The sequence below is a fragment of the Phyllostomus hastatus genome, unplaced genomic scaffold (assembly GCF_019186645.2).
Source record: "Phyllostomus hastatus isolate PE091 unplaced genomic scaffold, TTU_PhHast_1.1 phas_scaffold_182, whole genome shotgun sequence".
Lineage (NCBI taxonomy): Eukaryota > Metazoa > Chordata > Mammalia > Chiroptera > Phyllostomidae > Phyllostomus > Phyllostomus hastatus.
In genome coordinates, this window is record NW_025334013.1 from 29,172,061 (window position 1) to 29,192,038 (window position 19,978).

At 44.7% G+C, this 19,978-nt stretch overlaps 2 protein-coding genes and 1 pseudogene across 4 annotated transcripts in view; 1 reads left to right on the forward strand and 2 right to left on the reverse strand.

Moving 5' to 3' along the window:
• Positions 1 to 1,282: 1,282 nt before the first annotated feature.
• MED8 (mediator complex subunit 8) lies at positions 1,283 to 6,518 on the reverse strand. Its single transcript, XM_045860058.1, has 7 exons — positions 6,457 to 6,518; positions 5,001 to 5,119; positions 4,176 to 4,320; positions 3,497 to 3,637; positions 3,244 to 3,325; positions 2,717 to 2,965; positions 1,283 to 1,669 (listed from the first exon to the last, which is right to left on the reverse strand). Exons 1-7 carry the CDS (start codon positions 6,460 to 6,462, stop codon positions 1,605 to 1,607), a joined length of 807 nt encoding a protein of 268 aa, XP_045716014.1. The 5' UTR covers positions 6,463 to 6,518; the 3' UTR covers positions 1,283 to 1,604.
• A 67-nt stretch (positions 6,519 to 6,585) lies between these two features.
• Positions 6,586 to 19,978, forward strand: part of SZT2 (SZT2 subunit of KICSTOR complex) — a 50,708-nt gene continuing 37,315 nt past the window's right edge. For all 3 annotated transcript variants that reach the window (XR_006787934.1, XM_045858475.1, XM_045858476.1), the window contains exons 1-4: positions 6,586 to 6,693; positions 17,696 to 17,821; positions 18,119 to 18,292; positions 18,585 to 18,755. Coding sequence is in view for 2 of the 3 variants with exons in the window: in XM_045858475.1 (XP_045714431.1) it covers positions 6,667 to 6,693; positions 17,696 to 17,821; positions 18,119 to 18,292; positions 18,585 to 18,755 (498 nt within the window). In the remaining variant the exon portion in view is untranslated. The remainder of the gene's footprint in view (positions 6,694 to 17,695; positions 17,822 to 18,118; positions 18,293 to 18,584; positions 18,756 to 19,978) is intronic.
• On the reverse strand, positions 11,311 to 14,274 carry LOC123831642 (annotated as a pseudogene).

A 19,978-nucleotide genomic window follows, 5' to 3' on the forward strand; every position in this document is an offset into this window, starting at 1 on the left:
AGCTGACAGAGCAGCAAGGCAGTGCTGAGAAAGTGGGAGAAAGGTTGGGCATTGCCTCAGAGCCGATGACGTGACTCCCTGTGCTGCTGTGTAACATGGTTAGTGTGCTCTGTGGATTTCTTGTCCTTATGGAACAAGAATGGCTGTGACATCTGGGACCACTTTTGCAGTCCTTTGCTGCCACAGCCTGGCATAATTCTGCCTGGCACCGAACAAATGCCCAAGTACAAGCAATGTGATGAGAGAACAGAAACAGGCAGCTGAAGGGGATGAGTAGGCTCTCCTCACACCTTAGGACTTTCAGACCAAAGCTAATCAAAGATGAAACTTTTTAGGGAGAACAAATTAGAAGTGCCTTGCAGCAACCTTGCAAGTCTCTGATATATGGTCTCTGGTCCCTCTATAGCTCTTCCATAAATTGCTGTCAGATAAGACCAACATAGTGACCATCAACATTTAAATAACTTAATTCAGAGAAATCTTTTGACTCACTTCTGTTGACTTAACCCCTGCCCTTGCGCACAAGGAAGTACTAAGAAAGGCAGCTTAGACTGGAGGCCCAAACTCACTCTGCTCTTCAGCTTCAGGAAAGCAAGCAAAGGTACTGGAGGCTGCCCTCCCCCACCGCCCATCTGGCTCTTACTTGAGGCGCAGGCTCAGCGGACTGGAGGAAAGCCATCCTGGCTGGACCTAGGAACGGGGCATATGACAAGGATAACTAAACCCTGATGAAAGACAGGGTGCAGTAAAATTCCCTTCTTCCTCCAAAGTATGAAAAATTAGCCTGGAAAGGGCTTTTTTTCAAATGCTAAAAACAAACAAACAAAAACAAACAAACAAAAAAGAACACCTTTCTTACACAGTCCTACTGGTAGAGCCACTTCTTGGGGAAGCCCCCACCTGCTGGGCCTTTGACATCCTCCTTCATGTGTGCAGGGCACGATAAACGATAGCAGACTTTGTGACTACTTCCCAGGTAAGGGCTGAATTGGCTTCTGAGAGAATGGAGAGCACAGCTGGCCCGAGCTGCACCAGAGCCGCAGGGAGAGTTCATTGAGCCCAGAAGCCTCATTGCCTAGAGCTTGGAGATGGCCAGGATGGAACCTGGGCAGAGACAGTGAGCCTCTAAGGACACAGAGCCTGACACGGTTTGTAGCAGCACAAAATAAGCACAGGCTTTTTTGAGAGGTCCATGATCTCGTGTTCATCAGCTCACCCATGGCATGAAGCACTGTCAAACCAGGGTTAGTTCTGGACCAAGGACTGAGGAGGGCAGCAGGGAGAAGTGGCTATAGAAACTGTTATTTATTGAATGCCAATTATTTCATACACTGCGCTTAGTGTTTCACATTCATTTTCTCATTTTAATCCTCATAACAACCCTATGAGGTAGGTATTATCACTATGTACAAATAAGGAAACAGGCTTAGAAAAATTAGGCCACTTGCAAGGTCATACAGCTGGTCAGTGGTGGAGCTGGGATTTGTCTGTTGCTGAAAGCCCATATTCTCTCATCGCGCTCATCTAGGTCAGCTTTGGGCAAAAGGCAATTTCACTGCCCAACTCTGCAAAGAACACCTGGCTGTGGAGGTTGCCGGCCACACTCACCGCTGGTAGGGATGCATTGAAGCAGACTTGATGTTGGTTTTTATCCCACCTGGCATTTTCCCTGCAAGGAATATGAAGACAGACACCGGAAGCATGGTAAGACTTTTATGATCAGTCAGAAATGTGGTCTCTCGTGTTTCCTTCTGCCACCCCCTCAATCATCTCAGCACCTCTGTGGCATCTGACCTTGGATGGCAAACCTCAGAGGTGCGGTTCCTCACTCAGACCTCTCCCTGAAGGTGTCTAGAAGGAGAGGACTGAGGGGGTGGGCAGTGGGGAGGATCAGACTCCTACTCACCTACTCCTAGAAAAAACAGCTAAGCTTGTGTAACCTTCATTTAATGTCATGGGTAAAAGTATGTTTTCTCTCTCTTATAAAGACTTTATTTGTTTACTTTTAGAGAGAGGGAAAGGGAGGAAGAAAGAGAGGGAGAGAAACATCAGTGTGTGAGAGATATCGGTTGCCTCTCACACGGCCCCCAACCAAGGACCTGGCCCACAACCCAGGTATGTGCCCTGACCGGGAAATGAACCGGCAACCTTTCAGTTCACAGGCTGGTTACACTAGCCGGGGCTGTTCTCTTTTATTTTAATTGACCCTTTCCTCAAGCAGCTTGGAAGAAAATATCCCTTCTAGTTACTTGCATCTGAACTCCTCCAGACTGCTCTTGTCATTACTCAAAATGAGCAGGAGACATAGGACACAGAGAAAAGAATTCATGGAGCACCGGGAAACTTGACTGCTTATCAGTTCCCAACCCACCTACCAAATGGTCTTAATTAAGGTTTGACCATCAGTTTCTCTAAGAAAAAACCCTGGCAACACACCAAATATCCAGAGTAAATGGAAGAGAAGGGTAGTTGAGACAGAGGTTTGAGAGGGGGTTGGAGGTGAGAGCAGTTTCTGCTATTCAAAGTTATTCTTCATTCTCTTGGTGTTTGTTAGTCTCAAAATGAAAATTTTTCTCCTAAAAATTGTTTTCTGGGTCACAGCCCAGGAGAATAGGAGAAAATCTCCAGTTCTGGGGATGCTGGAGGCACAGACAATTCTACTTACTCCTACTTCCCTGTTCAAGGTCTGTCACCATGTCAATCCCTGCCACCTTACCTGGTTGACCTGCTTGAGCCATTTGCACCCCACTGAGCATTGACTGCTGCTGGCTTGGAGCACCTGTTATCTGCACCTGCTGTAACCCTGAGGTTCCTGAAAGGATTGTTCCAGTTCCTGGCTGGCTTGGTTGGCCAGGTCCACTGCTGCCTGAAGGTCTCCAATTAGACAATCCTTTTCCAAAGGCAACAGCTGCCACCAAGGCATTGGTGTCTGCAGGGTTAAAGGTCTGTTTGTTTGGCCGGAGACCTGAAGAAAAAGGTGGGTGAGGACCCTGAGGTGTACCTCTGGCCCTGGACTGAACGCAGCAATATGAAAACCCATATGAGTACCAGAGCTTGGAGTTCTGACTTCAATAGCATCTAGACTCCCTGCTGGCCCAAAGGAGGAGCCAGAGGACCCCCCCATAACCATTTCAGAGTTTTTTCACCCATTTCCTCCACCTGCTCCAGGGCTGGCCTTAAATAAAAAAGATTATTCTTCTCATTCCTCTTTCCTTCTCCACTTTGCCACTGATCCCTCCATACCTCCACTCTCTGACTCTCGTTCCTCTTTGCTGATTTTCTCCAGAAGGTTTGAGCACATTTTATTCAAGCTCTGGATCTGCTTCTGTAACACAAAAATTGGTGAAGAGATTAGGGTAAGTAAGAAGTGATTGTGGGGAAGTTGCTTTCTTGTGTTCTTCTAGGGGCAATTTACATGCAAGCAGCAATGGTAATGCCTAGTTTCTCATGATGAGATGTGGGGAGTCGGGGGCAGCAGGGCATGAATTGGCCCGACCTGAGCCACATCAGCACCAATGCGGGCAGCATCTGTTGTCAGCTGCTTCTCTTGTTCTTCGACCTCAGGGTCAGGCTTGGTTCTCAGATGGTCAGGGACCACCTCATGGCTGAAAACAGGTACTCGTCCTTCAGTCTGCCGCTATAAAACACAGACTTTATTAAGCCTCCTATGCATTCCAAGAAGATTCAATCTGGCCTGATATATCTTGTAGTTCCTGCCATAGGCAAACAGTGCATTTTCAGGGTAAACACAGCCTAAGACTTATAACATTTAGCTTCCCTGATCATCTAGGACACTCTACCCCTTATTCCTATACTCCTCATTCTTTGTTTCTGTCTCCTTACACCTCTATATCTACCAGACATAGGAGCAAATCTCTCTACTATTTTTTATCAAACACTGAAATATACAAAGTCACATAAGAACATACTTTTGCTTGAGACAGGTATTCGAGGAGAAAGGTCTCTGTCTTGGTGACATAGTCCTCAGGTTTATTTGGGAATAGCTCCCCAACTCCAGAAGGACAGAAAGCAAGACCTCCAAGAGGCAGCCCTCACTTTTCATTGCCACACACTACTCCACATTCAGAAGTTCTAGAATAACCAACCAACAATTGTGCTCTAGGTCCTCATCTAAGAACTTCATCTCCCAAGTTGTACCTTTCTTCCCCTCTTACCATGAGATCTTCATCACGGTCTGGGGACAACACCAGAGGGATGATGACCTGGTTACGGAACAATGGTGTCTTTTCATGCTTCAAGACCTTGTTCAGAGTGTTCAGTTGTCCAGAGAGCAAGGCAAAGCTGTCCAGGACAGAGGGCCTGGTGGTAGTAAGAAGGTATCAGAATGTTCCCAGTATTCTCAAAGGAGTCCTTCAGATCAGGAATGCCCATATTTACTCCCCCAAAGACTCACAGCCCTATGGCTTGACTGGGTGGGAACCAGACTGGCTTACAGGGATTGTGAGGTTAGGGAAGAGGGACACGCTTTCAGCTTCTGACACAGATGGAGAAAACAGGCAGTTCAGTATCCAAATGGGGTGAGTAATGGTGGCAAAATAAGAACCGTGGCTACACTGTTATTGCTAAAAATTCAGAAACTGAGTAAAAGCCTCCTTTCCAGCCTAGAAATAGAATCCATACTTCCAGTGTAGGTTGGACTTAAAAGACTCACCAATATCTATGGCAAGAGATCCGGTGTGGCTGTTGTATTCCTACTATAGCGGGAGGACCCACTGAGGAAGGGTCTCTTCCCAGTGAGGTGGAAGGGTAAGAATCAAAAGTAGAAAGAACCTAGGTTGGGAAACTGTGCGCTTCTCTACGTCTTTGCCGGGGAGGCCCTAAGCTACATTTCACTTGTTAAATATTAGGCAACCCAGCTCTTAACACATCATAAGATGTTTGCAAACTGATAAATGGTTACACCACTGGAGATGCTGTCCACCAGGAGGCCCTGTCCCCCGTCCACGGAGCCCTCCCCAGGTCGCCCTGGCCACTCTTACCAGGTCAGCCGGTCATACTCGTTCTCTAACTTGTAAATGAAACTCCCCAGTGAGTTCTTCAGGTCAGCCACTTGACTCAGCAGTGCATCCAACGACGCCTCAAGCTGCTTCTCCTCCCTCTGCACCAGTAGGAACAGGTCGATTACCCAGCTGAGTGTGCGAGTATGACATACACACACAGGAGGGCAGCGTGCAACATTAGTCGGGTAACACAGGATTGGCACGAGAGAGCCAGGTTGTCTTGCATCTTCGGTATTTGGGTTACAGACAGCGTCAACCCTTGGACCTTTCAACCCGTTCACCTGATTTCAGTTCCTCCTACCGGCTGATTCCTTTCTCTCACCACCTCCTCACGCATGCCTGTTTCTTCTGTGTGAAGTACACTGTTCTCTCTCACCGAGAACTTTTCTCCAGACCTAAATGCCTCGGGTTCATTATCTTTCTGTGTACCTCTGCAGCATATGTACCCTTCTGTCCTAGAACTTGCCTTCTGAGCTGGGCTGTTCTTGTCAGTGGCACACAATCTGTGAGAAATCTACCAACACATGAAGGTTTCTCTGAATGCTGGCCTTGTGCCACACATCCCCCGCCCCGCCACTTCATTTGCCTTCAGCATTTGCTGTTTCAACCTCCTCCTTGATGAATTAATCTGCAACCATTTTATCTCTGTGCCAATATTCCTGTGCTCCTTTCACAGGCTTAGTCAACCTACAGACATTTACTGACAGACTACAGGGGCAAGAAATTAAACGACAAATGAAAAACAAACCAAAAAAAATTCACATGTCCTAAGCAGTAGGCAACTGAAAACGCGGGGAGGGGGGCGGGGGGGCAGATGTCTGCAAAGCAGTTTCTTTCCATCTGTGACCTCCAGTTTTACTTCATATTTTCATCCTTAGCAACTATCGGGCACAGATTGTGAAACAGTTTTGCAAACTCGCCAATGTGCAGGGCAGGAGCCCTGATCCTGGGTTCTACCCACGGCCTCAGATTATAATTAGTTGAGGTTTTAGCCAGTGTGGTCCCACCATTTCTTCACCTCGAGCGTCTCTCCAATTACAAATTCCCTGTCATTTCTACATCCAACGGCATCCATCCCACAGCCGAGGCCGGGGCCCGAGCCAACGCGCCACTTTCTTGAGCCGTCTTCCTTAGATTACATCTCAGCCTTCCCAAATTACAACCTGATTCTTCCCCACACTCCAGCAAATCAATGCTGCTTCCTACCTCTCGATTTAGCGGCAGCCTGTCTCCAGTCAGCAGGGCCCCCAACCCATCAGATGTCCGCCTCTCCTATCCAGTAGGCCTTGCCCCTCCACACTACGTTCCCTTAAGCGCCAGCCGCTGGCTCTGCCCCCTCCTCTCAGCCCCAACTTCTAATCTCTCCTCACGCAACCACTCTCCAGCTAGTACTCTGAAACTAATTGGCAATCAATAGCCCCAAAACTGCACTCACCTGCATAGCGGGGGCAGTGCCGGCAGCAGCAACCTCCTCTTCCGGTTTCCCAGTAAGCGAGTCCTCCGAGAGGGCTCCTTCCACCAATCAGAGAGCTCGTAACTCGTCCCGCCCATTTATTTCCGGTTTGTGCCAGGTGCGAGGTAGCCGGGTCAGGGGTCACGAGTGGAACCTCTTCTCTGGGCCGGGCCTGCGCCGGAGCTCTGTGGGATGGCCTCGGAGCGCCCGGAGCCGGAGGTGAGGGGCGGGCGGGCGCAGCGCGGCCGCGGCCTCCTTCGGGTCTGGAGGCGACTGGGCCGCGCAGCCTGGGCGGGAACCGGCTCAGCCCCTAAGGCCCGGTTCAATTGAACCTCCTTAACTGAGGTCCCCAGTTTCCTTGGGGGGCTGGAGGAGAATCTCGTTGCTTTGTTTTATTTACTGAAATTTCATCCATGTCGCCGACTTTAGGGCTCTTGGATACTTTGACCTAATAATGGCATTAACAAAACCTAGTGTTTTGATTTTATATCGCAGTTTCAGCAGGAAACAGGGCGATAGACTAACTTTGCCGGTTTCTTGCGCTTCTGCAAACATTGGAATCCCCTAAACATCATGAAATAATTTATTTCTAGCACCCGTGCTTAAGGAAAGAAGCTCTAGTTTCGTGAAAAAAAATATTTGACTCGGAGTGAAACCTCATTCCAATATTGCACAGATAGCTAACTTCGGGCAAGTCTTCGCTTCCCAGATCTTGTTTCCTACTTCATAAAATACCTGTCTTCTGGTGCGTTGTGAGTACCACGTGTGTTAAACCAGAAAGTGCATTTGAGTTATATAGTAGGTCGTAATGACCACACAAGGAACTTAATGTAGGTTGTGTTATTCAAACCTGTGCAAGGAAGTGGCAATACCTATTCTCATTTACATGTAAGGAAACTAAAAAGTGAGAGAGGTTAATTAAATACCTTACCCAAGTACTACTCAGCTAGGAAGTAGCAGAATTCTGGAGGAACAACATCACTAGGAGAGGTGTCCAGTATTATAAGAGAATATACGAGTGGGCGGGAAGGGTGAGGGGTTTGTATGATGACAAATGGTAGTCATTACTTACTGAACGCTTACTGCATAGCAGGCACCATTCTAAGCACTTTGCCAATACCAATTAATGCTCTCATCCCTATGAAGTAGACACTGTTAACATCCCCATTTTTTAGTTGTAGAAACTTACACACAGATATTCAGAGCAACGAAGTTACACAGCTAGTAAGTAATAGAGAGCCAGGGCTCCAAAAACAGGTGGTCTGGCTCCAGTTCTTGTGTTCTTTTTTTTTTTTTTTAATTTTATTTTAATCATTGTTCAAGTACAGTTTTCTCCCTTTTACTCCCATTCCAGCCCACCCATCCATCCCTCCCCACTTCCCTCCCATTACCACCCTCCCCCTAGTTTTTGTCCATGTGTCCTTGACAGTTCTTGTGTTCTTAACCATGATGTTTATAGTATAAAAATAAAGTAGGGACAGGGTAGTAAATCTCCAGGGTTTTGTTTTTTTGGTTATTGTGGGTTTTGTTTTTTGCAATTTTATGTGATGAAACCCAAGATTAGGAAACTGCCTTTTTAAAAATAATCAGACATGTTCATAGGGTTGGTGGAATAGCCCATACATTAGAAATATCAGAATTGAGAAAAACATGAAAAAAATTGGAGTCTGATTTTTTATGGATTAAAATGAGAGGAAATAAAATGGGGAACTACAACATACCTTTTGGGCAAATAGTCTAAAACAGCACTGTCCAATAGAAATCTAATGTTAACCATATATGTAAGTTTTGTAGTAGCCACATTTAAAAAGTTAAAAAAAAAAAGGTGAAAATTTTAGCAATATATTTAACCCTATATTTCTGAAATATTATTTCAACATGTAGTAAATATTTTAAATGATGAGATATTTAACCTTTGTATCAAATCTCTAAAGTCCAATGTGTATTTTACACTTAGCACATATGATTTTGGACTAGCAACACCATAAATGCTCAGTAGCCTCATATAGTAGTAGTTAGCGTATTGAACAGTGCAGATCTAAAGTAACTTGGAGTTGAAACACACTCTTAGGAGTCCCATTCAGCTAAGCGTGTGTTAAGTTTTTGATTTGCATTTCTGAAAATTTTATCTCGGGAAGTAAAGGGAATGAAGAGCTCTTCTGCCTCTGGGCAGAAAAGTGACTGACTTGTAGAGGTTGTTGACAATCTCAAGAGAGAAAGATTGGGCACAGTCAGATTTAAGAAATCACTCATTCCTCAAATACTTAAAGTATTTTGAGTGCTGTTATGGACTCAGAATTGTGCTAATTATCAGGTGGATGTGGAGTAGTGTAAGATGCGTTCCCTATTTTAATGGAGTAAATAAACATTGGATTATAATAAGTGCTGCAAAGGAAAAATACAGAGTGAATGAGTATTTAACAGGGGTTCTTAACCTACTTTATTAAGTGGTGGTGGCAGGGGTGGATCAGGAAGCTGCTTCAGGTGAATGACATTTAAGCCTTAAGAGTGAGTAGGAGGGGCCCAGAGAAGAGGCCAAGTGCATTATAGGCAAAGAGAATAGTGGGAATCCTGAGGTGAGAAGGGGCTTAGAGCTTTCAGAGACCTGAGAGGAGGCAGCTGCTGGTGTGGGTCCAGTGTGACAATGAGAATAGCTAACAGTGCTTACTAAATGTCACCTAATCATTCTAAAATCCCCATGAAATAGGTACTATCATTATCCCCATTTCACAGATGAGTTAACTAAGGCACAGAGTTTAAGTAACTTCACCAGGGCTTTACACCAATAAGCATCAGAACAAGTGTTTGATCCTAGGAACTCTAACTTGGGACATGGGGGCAAGGTGAGGCTGGAGAAGATTCCAGTTGAGGTCATGCTAGATTTCAGGCCTTTGTCATATGTATAATGGTAAGGAGGCTTCAGACAATTCAAGGGGTAAAAAATCTACATTTTTCATGGGACCCTTAACAGAAAACAGCACAAGCGTTTGACTGTACCTTAAATACAGAGCAATAGGTACAAAAAACAACAAAGTAATGAGATGGGAATGTTTCCTTCTCCCCGATATGCATAATAGGCAGTGCAGTACCTGATGATGGTTTATTCATCTTGTTATAAATGGTATGTAGACCTCAGTAGTTGTTCCAAAGAATGACAGGCTTCCTCTATCATTGTTCTGACTCTCATTTAATTGCAACAACATCCTTATGAAATAGATGTTCTTGTCTACATGTTATCAATGAAGAAACAGGCCTGGAAATATTGAGCAACTTGTCCAAGCTCACCTAGATAGGAAGTAATAGAACCAGATTTGCTTCCAGATCTCTTGGCTCCAAAACCCTGCTTTCTCTTTGCCAGACTACTGAGAGTAAAGCACTTTAGACTCAGGGGGATTGAATATTAGGGACTTGAAGCTCTGTATGAGTGTGTGGTTGCTGTGAGAACACAACTAACTCAAGGATTCTCAAATATTGAAGTGGAAGAATCACCTGGGGAACTTGTTAAATGTAAATTCCTGAACCCTGTCAACTCTCATTCATTTGGTTTGGGGTGGTGCCCAGGAATCTGCCTTTTAATAAGCACCTCAGGTGTTCCTGATGCAGCTGGCCCTTGGATCACACTTTGAAAACTACCATTTGAGCTGCTTAAATCTTTTTAAATTTTCTGGTTCTGGTAAATTTCATCTCAAATGTGAAGAAAACTTAGAGATGTTTTGAAAACGTGGTGGTTGATTTTAAAGAATCACCTGTAAGGGGGAACGTTGTAAGAAAGTTTGAGTTAGACAAATGTTCCTGGTTTCGAGAGTGGATTTTATTTCAGCTTGGCCTAAATTTCAGCTTGGCCTTAGGCAGTCAGTCCATCGTTCAAAACAACTTTTGAGACAAGGTGGAGAAATGGAAGCTGTATAGTAGTATAATTAAGCAGCCTACTACTAATAAGAAAGTTTTCTAATAGCACAGTGCTCATGTATACCCTCCATCTGGTTCATCCTTCTTTCCCTCCTCACTTAACAAACAGTGCTTACTCTTCAGTGTCACTTTCTCTTAAGATCCTAGCCCGGGGTAGGTTACTTGGTTACATGCTATCATAGAACCACATTCTTATCCTTTGGTGAATGTATTCAGTTTACAATAATACAATCATTCAAGTGATTATTTATTTATTTTTCTCCATTGGGTACATTTCATGAGAGTAGAGAATGCCAATTTTTGCTTTCCATTGTATTCTTAGGACTTAGCCCACTGCTGGCATGTAGCAAGCTCTCCATAAACTTGGTGGCTGATGAATGAATGTGTGCTCACCTTGCCTTTCTCCTCTTGGGACTTGGATAAGACTTGATGGTATCCTGATCAAATTAGTGGGGAAGTTAAGCTAGAAAGAGATTTATTAGAAGACAAAATAGCTCTCTAAGCTTCACAGTAGAACAATAGACTGAATTTATCCAATATAATAGGACTAATGGAATAATTGTATGTGTCCCCAAAAAACAGCTACATGAGGACAGAATGGGGCAGGGGGCGTTGTATCTTAACAGCAACACAAGTGAGAAAGTCATGGAGGTTTCCTGACTGTGATGTGGTAAAGCTTCCAAACCATGTAAACAGAACCTGGGGAACTCGAAGCCTGTCAGTTTAACTGTGCATTGTGTTCCATTCTGGCCCCCTACCTTTTAAGTTGAAATGTAGATCAGCCAAAATTCATTCCTAGGTATATGATATAAGATTTAAAAAACGAAGAAATTTGAAGCCACACTGTTTGAGACATATTTAAAGAACCTGGAGATATTTGTTATGGAAAAACAAAGACTCAGGGCCGTCACCAGATGTTTGATAGACTCAGAAGCAACTGGTGGATGACTTCCTTGTCATTTTACTGAAGCGCACATTCATGTTTTCATACACCATCGTGGTAGCTGATGGTACATAATAGGGGAGAAACTAAAGCTCAAGCCCATAGTCTTAGCTATCAAATCACACTTTTTTTTTTCCCAAAATCTATTACAATCCTACCAGAACCCCTCTCCAGATTCCAAGAACATCAAAAAAGAATACTAGAAAAGAACAGACTAGTGAAAAACTGGTTTAAAAAAACAAAACAAAACAAAAACAGCTTTCTTGGAAGCAAAGGAAAAATCCAAACAATAGAATAGGCCAATTTTTCATAAAGTGAGTGGATGAAGGAGGATGGAAACTCTTGAACAACAAAGTGTAGATATTGATAAAGTGAAAAATTAAGGATAAGTGGTAAATTGTGAGAGCAATTTCTCTTTCATGCATTTATTCAACAAATATTTAAACACCTAGTTCGCCTTGGCACTGCTGTTTGCTAGAGATACAGCAAAGAACAATATATACTTCCCTGGAGCTTCTCGACTGCAGGGGAAACAAACATTAACAAGTACATAAATTCTCTGTTGTAAATTGTGATCGGTGCCATGAAGAACTATAGACTGCTTTGTTAATGCCCAGCAGAGATACCTGACAGTGCAGAAAGTCATGGAGAGATTCATTTATTCAACCCAGAATTGCCAAGAATTTAGCCCTAAAAGATAGTGACCAAATGTCCCCAGCTGTCCTTAGAGTGTTAATCCATAGAAATGTGCTCTCTGCCCTTGTAAATCTAGCTCCAAATACGCCAAAACTCCTTTCCTTAGTGTTTCTTTGCATACCTGAAATAAGCTGGCATTTGGGGAAAAAGAAAAAAAGATCCTTACTACCAAAGAAGAAAAGAAAAATAGTATTGAGATGTGTTAAGTGTTTGTCACCCTGAGAACAATTGTATCAATATGATTAGTTCTAAAGTTTGCTTTGCTTAAAACATATAGTGAATTCACTTATTCAGCTAAAATTGTATTGAGCATCCTATATGCCAGGATTAGTTCTAAATGCCAAGTTTGCTTTGCTTAGATCATACAGTGAACTCACTTATTCAGCCAAATTGTATTGAGTATCCTGTATGCCAGGCATTGCACTAGGCTCTGGGGATAGAACAATAAACTGAAAGGACTGCTAACTTGGCATATTCTTCCCTGATCTGATAATACTCTGAGCCCTGGCCTATCCTTTTCTAGTGGCAGGGATCCAGCATAGTCAACTAACAGACAGACAGTGGTCACTAATAGTCACACCCACATCAGTCAATTCTGAGGGAGAGGTTGCCTGGTTAGGTTTTATTTATTTTTAGAGAGAGGAGAAGGGAGGAAGAAAGTGACGGGGAGAAACATCAATGTGTGAGAGATACACTGATTGGTTGCGTCTCACACATCCCCAACTGGGGACCTGCAACCCTGTGACTGGGAATCGAACTGGTGACCTTTTGGTTCACAGGCCCGCACTTAGTCCACTGAGCCACACCAGCTAGAGCTAATTGCTGCAATTTCTTTCATTGCCAATAGACCACTTTTCTGTTTTTAGGAGCTTGGCAGTGATACTATAATTTGATGGGAGATTTTGAGGTGGGTGGTAGTTACAAGTGATGGTAAATATATCAATTTTTTCTAGCTAACTTGGATATTATTCTGCCACTTACTGGTTTCTGAAGCTATCTGTCTTAGTCATCCTTGACACCTTCCTTTTTGTCACCTTCTTTACTTCCAATTAATCACCAGTTCTTGCCTGTCTTATTCTAAAATCCCTTAAAATGCACTTGTCTCAAAGGTTAGTTCAAGCTGACATTTGTTTCTTTTTTCATAACCAGACTTTCTCAATGAAAGGCAATGGTGGTTTACATTGTAGCACAACTTGTGTCCTCTGGGACCCATCTCAAACAGTTCACAGAACTGCTACTTTTGAGTGGCTGTGGTCTAGACTACCATCATTTCCCATGGTCATTAGGGAAACTTTCTGAATCACATGGTAGACAGGGATTTTTGGGGGGAGGGTAACTGTAGGATTGTTACAGTTATACATGCAGATTACAAAAAAGAGGAGGTACTATAGAAAAACAACAAACCATTCTCAGCCAAGTATTCCTGGTTATATTAAAGAGCATCTGTAACTTTTAAAACCAAAGAGGGAACCCGGCCAGTGTGGGTGTGGGTCACTTGGTTAGAGCTTTGTTCATAAACCGAAACACGGGCGCATAGGAGAGGCAACCAATCCATGTTTCTCTCCTGCTCTCTCTCCTTCCCTTCCCTTCTCTCAAAACACACACCCAAAGGAGGGTGGGGGCAAGGGAGGGTGGAGAAGGAAGTGTAGCAGTTTGAGTGGATGGGTTCGGCTCCTTGTACCGCAGGGAAGGTCGGCAGTGCCTCACTATGGGGTTTCCACAGGATGTGCTCCAGAACACCTTGTCTAATCAGCTGCTCACACTTCCGCCAAAGTACGAAGTGCTGGCTATTTTTGATTTAAGTAGGACTGAAGTGCCATCATCAGCTTCAAATTCTGCATGGTCTTTTAGACATCATATTTCAATATATAGGCTTTCGGGAGGTTTCATGTCCTGTGTGAAATCCAAACCTTCATCTCTTCCCAATGACCTCATGTAAGTATTGATAGCAAGGGAATTTTATAATGATTGAACCATGCCATTTCTTCAGCAGACATGTGAAATTGTAAAACATTTGGCAGAGCACTGCCATATTCCCACTTGAGTCCTCTAAGCCAAAGCAGTCGGCCATACAGGTGTGCTACAGTGCAGCATCGATTTCTTGGCAAAACAGTGTTGGAATTTGATGGTTAGTATCAAATCACTTCGTCCACCTGACTTCGCTTCATTCACACAAGACTGGCTTTGTTCATTTAAGCGTTTGTCTCCCTTAGAACTTGCCTGAGTCCATCCTCCACTTTCTTTTTGTGCATGGCTCAGGGGTGTCCAGCCTTTTGGCATCTCTGGGCCACACAGGAAGAAGAGAGTTGTCTTGGGCCACACATTAAATACATTGTGACATGTAATCACAAAAGAAAAATCTCATAATATCTTCAGTAAATTTACAGTTTTGTGTTGGGCTGTACTCACAGCCATCCTGGGCTGCATGCGACCTTTGGGCTATAGGTCGGACACCCCTGTAAGGGCATTTTCAGCCTTTGGGGAAAGTCAGAAAGCTGGAGTGGGTGTAGAGGGAACTGACTTTCTGCTGTGGCTCTGGCTAGGTGGGTGCTCCCTTTCTGGCCAAGCCCTTCTCCAGTTCAGGCCACTAATCTGCGTGTGGGGGAGACCCTAATTACTCAGGTAAAGGAGGCCCCCACCCTGGGACCAAGCCCAGACTCCAGCCCAATGAGAGTCAGCCTCTCAGCTGCCCCAACCATGGTGCGTGGTGTGGTTATGTTGGCCCTCCAAGATCCAGACAGATTTTTTTTTTTTTTTTTGCCTAAATCCTTCCCTGATGGATTTTTTTTTTTTAATGCAGGTAAGTTACTCTCCAGCCAAAAGAAAGAGTTGACTAGTTTGATCTAACTCAGGAGAAAAGCCAAAATCCTAGCCAGGGTCTACCTCAGCCCAGAGTAAGGAAGCAGTATAATAGAGTAGAATTTCTCAGCGTGGGATCCTAGATGATGTAGTGACAACACAAAATAGTGCTGAATCACTTCAAATCATTGTGTAAATTAACTTTTCTGGTTATGTCAGAGGATCTTTTCTGCTTGTAAACTCCTGTCATGTCCTTTCTTGTGAGCACTTTCAATCTCTTCTGCTCTTAGGTCCCTGGTTTCATCCATTTATCACTCTCAATAGATGGGCTTTGCAGCTCTTCAGGCCTGGGTCTGACTGCTGACCCTATGACCTACTGATCATTTAAGTCAATTAACTTTTGGATCCGGGTTTAGTTCTGGTAAATGTTTTGTGTGAAGACTGAATGAGCTTAACCTGTATTAAGTAAGACCCTAGTGCCTTGCATCTGGTAATAACTTGTAATAGTTAAATTTTACTGTATTCTTAACTAAGCACCAGGCACTGTGCTGAGTACTTCATAGTGCATGATTTCACTTAATCTACACAACAGAACTATTAGATCAGTATTAGGGTTGTTTCCACTTCACAAATGAGGACACTGAGGTTTAAAGAGGTTAAAGTACCTTTCCACAATCGTAGGCTAATAAGTGGCTGAATTGGGATTCAAACCTAGTTTGTCTGAATCTGAAATGCATGCACTTAACCTAGTTCATCTGAATCTGAAATGCATGCTCTTAACCTTTACAGTTATGCTATTGAATGTATTTTAGGTGCTCAATAAATATGAGCTCCTTTCCTCTTTTTGCTTTTAACTTTCATCCCTGTCATTTCCCAGTATCTGTTTCTATGTCTTTGTAGCTCTCCGTCTAGCTCGCCTTCTGTCTTAAAGAAGAAGATAGGCTTTCTTCATTTTCAGTCATTGCACGTCTGCTCTCCATGCTCTCCTCTGACGTTAGGCACCCTCTATCATTGCTTCCCCAGAGCTATTTCAATCTGTTCTCCGTGCACATTTCCCCATTTTGGGGACCGGGGGAGACCATTTCCTTTCAAAACCACATTTCTCAGCAGGCAGACATTGACTTCTTTCTGTTCATTGCCACTCTGTCTTCAGTCCTCACAGCCTGGCACCTTCCCCTTCACTAGCCAGGGACACCAGGAGGAGAAATTTGCAATTTGTCTAGAACAGGAAGAGAGGAATCTTTTCGGCCAAGGCCAGAGTAAGAGAGGAAAGGAATGCAGCAGATAAGGATGAACCAGGAAGAAACACTGGGGAGTTCAGACCAGCTGACCCTTTTTTTCTTTGTGAAACAATAGGCTTGTTTCTCTGCCAGCACTGTGGGGGTTGAGGGATTGGAAAACTCCAGGGGCGTAAGAAAGGTTGCTGACGGGGAGAAGTACAAGGATTGGTAAAGACCTGCCAGAGGTGGCAACTTTCTAAGAGCAGCTGGTGCGGTGTGTGTAGGGATAAGGGGGAGTGTCAACTTCATCCTGAGTCAGCGCTCGGCAGGGCTTATGTAGTGAGGACAAGCACCTGGGCACAGGAGCCAATGCTTGTCAGGACACTGGACAGCCGCCTGTGAGGCAGTGGAGGGAAGGAACTAGTGTTGGTAACTGAGAAGTGTGGGACGCTGTGACCCACTGAAGTTTGATTTTGAGATATTCAGGAGGCTTACCGTTCACCCGGTGAAGATTCCTTTAGTTCCTGCTGTTGTCGAGGATTATCAGGAGGAACTCTCTGGCATTATGGAGTGTCTGGTCTCTTTTAAGCAGTTTGCTAAGCACAGGGGCACAAAAAATAGAACAAGATACAGTCTCTGTTCTCAAAGAGCTTATTGTTTATAGGAGAAATTCACATAAACATTTGATAACGTGTAAAAGGTCATTTCGTCTACATAGAGATCTGCAGGGGGAACAGGAGCAGAGAGCTGAGAATTGAATCCTTGGGCACATCTTACACTTTTCACTTCTGCTTCCTTGCTTCTCATGAATAGTGAGCTCCTTGGGCAAGTTACCTGCATAGTGATCTTTATGAAAGGGGATGCAAAAAAACTGGAATTCTCTTCTGGAGGGCAGGCACTTTGTAGTACAGGCTTCCTCCACTAGGTGAGTATTCTAGGAGCCCATCTGTATCAGTGTACCAGCCGGTGTTGTTGTGAGAGGCTGCGTTCAGCTTCCGTGAATTTTTTTGAAAACTCCTTCAATGCATTTGCCCATTTCATGATGGTGATTTATGAGCGCACTGTGTTCAGCAGTTTTTGACAAAAAATGGCATGATCCCTGTGCCCAACCCTTCCTATGCACCCAATCTTGCCCCAGCGATTTTTATTTTTTGTTTCTTTCTCTGGATGAAAGAAGTTCTCAAAGGGAAACGTTTTGCCGATGTGGAAGAGGTGGAACAAAAAAACAACAGGAGCTCTAAAAGGCATCAAAATTGATGAGTTCAAAAACTGTTTTGAGCAGTGGAAAAAAGTCACAATAGGAGTATTGCATCAAGTGGAAAGTACTTTGAAGGTGACTGAAATTTAAACACATAAGAATAAACCCTGGCTGGTGTGGCTCAGTGGATTGAGTGGGGCCTGTGAACCAAAGGTCACTGGTTCAATTCCAGTCAGGGCACATGCCTGGGTTGAGGGCCACATCCCCAGTTGGGGGTGTGCTGTTTTTCTTTGTCCCTTTCTCCCTCCCCCTCTCTCTGAAAATAAATAAATAAAATCTTTTTTTTTTTAAGAATACACAACTTTTTATAAATTCTAGGTTTTGGGGGTCCTCCCTTGTATATATGAGGAACTTTGATAAATTTTTATAAATTTATTAATGTCTCTTTGTCCCTAGGTGGAAGAAGCTGGGCAGGTGTTCCTGTTGATGAAAAAGGATTATAGGATCTCCCGAAATGTTCGCCTGGCTTGGTTCCTCAATCACCTGCATCAAACTGTGCAGGCCACACCCCAGGAGATGTTGGTGAGGCCCAGAGACACACTGTATGCAAGGGGCGGCTCAGAATATCTGTTTTTTAAAAGAGGGTACTGGAGAGTGACAGTAGAGGAGACTAACTCTGGGAGGGGCAAGTGACTTTGTCCTCAAGATGATTCCACCAGGGAAATTTTGTTTCATAATTTTCCATATCGGAAGAATATGTGTTGGGTTGTGGGAGGTGGAGCCAATGGCATGTCATTTTGGATATGGAAGTTCAGGTCCTGGGAAGAAAGGGGTGACTCCTCCCTGACCTTTTCCTTCTCTCTTCATCCTAATTGTCAGCTTCAGTCTGAGCAGGAGTTGGAAGTCCTCAGTGTCCTGCCCCCCGGGTGGCAGCCAGATGAACCAGTGGTCCCAAGGCCATTTCTCCTAGTACCTTCCACCCGGGTCACCTTCTTGGCTTGGCAGTATCGATTTGTCATTGAGCTGGACCTTAGCCCATCTACTGGCATTGTGGTAAGGGGCTGCGGGGAGACAGTGGGAGAAAGGATGGGTTCGGGTGAGGAGGAGAGGGAAAGGCTTGGGAGAAATGAAAAGTGGTCTCAGCCAACCACTGTGGAAAGGAGACAGGCTGTTCAGGAACGGTGGGAATGTAAAGACAGACCCCACTCCTGCGGCGGCCCCGTACTTGGAGGTGTACTCAACCTGCTGATGGGTCCCACTGACCCGTTGGAGCTGCTTGTGTCTGCCCTAAGCTCAGGGCTGCCTTTGCTTACTCTTGAGAGATCTTTCTGTGCATTGCCCTCAGGATGACTCCACAGGGGAGATCTTGTTCGATGAAGTTTTCCATGCCCTCTCCCGCTGCCTGGGGGGCCTACTTCAGCCCCTCCAAGTGCCTGGATCGTGCATTGACTTCCAGCCTGAGATCTACGTAACTATCCAGGCCTACTCCTCAATTATTGGCCTGCAGTCCCACCAGGTATTGCATCCTTTCTCCAAGTTCATACCCTCAGACCTCACTTCTTATAGTCCTGTGACCAAGTCCTTACCCTGTCTCTACTGCCTGTGCCCAAAGTCCCCAGCTCTGCTGGCTCCTTAAATCTGTTAGATTTAGTCAGCTCTTTGGGTCTCTCTCCTCTTGAAAGAATCAGTTCCTCTGGTCTTAGAGAGCCTTCCCGTAAGCTTTGGGTCAGTCAGATGAAATTGATTGGACAAATTCCTCGCTCACTCCTCCTGTGTGTCTCTGGACGTCTGTTTTCTCAGTGTGTTTCTCTCCCCCCACTCCCCGCCCCTGCCTTCAGTTCCATCAGGTTTGCTGGTGTCCTGGCTTCTGGCACTAACTCCCAGAAGATGGTCTTCAGGAATAGTTTTATGATTTTGAAATATAACAAATACCCCGAAACCTAATTTCTTCCATGGGCAGAGGCAGTCATTTTCTCTGAATGTCCTGTGGGTTGTCGGGTGTAATGCTGACCGTACAGATAATCACATACCCAAGCAGGCCATCACAAGACACTCCTTTTGGACAACGGCCAAGTCTGTTACTAGAATATCTGTCTTTGACTTAGATAAACAGGGCCCCGTTTCCCCTCATCTGCTCTTAACCACCCTCAACTCATTGGTAGGGGCTTACCCTGAACTGTCCCTGATGGCTACATTGTCACCTTAACTATCAAACTGGTTTTGAAAGACAGGGATGCAAGGAAAAGCATCTGAAGTTCAGAAATATATAACAAGGCAATTGGTGCACACCTGAATCCCAGCCCTCCCCCCTGGATTAAAGTGCTCTCCTAGTGCAGTTGTTAGGACTGCTGGTTGTGGGCTCCATCCCCAGATAGAGTCCAGGCTCTGTAGGCATGTTGATAGCCAAGGCAAGAAAGCATGGGTATTGGGTAATCACTCAACATTTGGTTGGGTTTGGCAAATACTTACTGAAGCCTAATCTATGCCAGGGTTGGGCTGTGTCCTAGAGACATAGATGAATCAGACATCGTCCCTATCCTGATGGGAGGAGTTGAGAGTCTAGTGGGGGAAACTGATATTGAAGGAGGTAATGTCAGTTGAGTGTGATAAGGACACTGGGAAGTTATGACGCAGGGGCTAAGGGAGCACTGTGAGGGAGTATCTGGCCGGCCAAGCCTGGGGCAGAGACGGGGAAGGCTTTGGGACAGAGGCATTCGAACTGTGTCTTTTTAAAGGAGG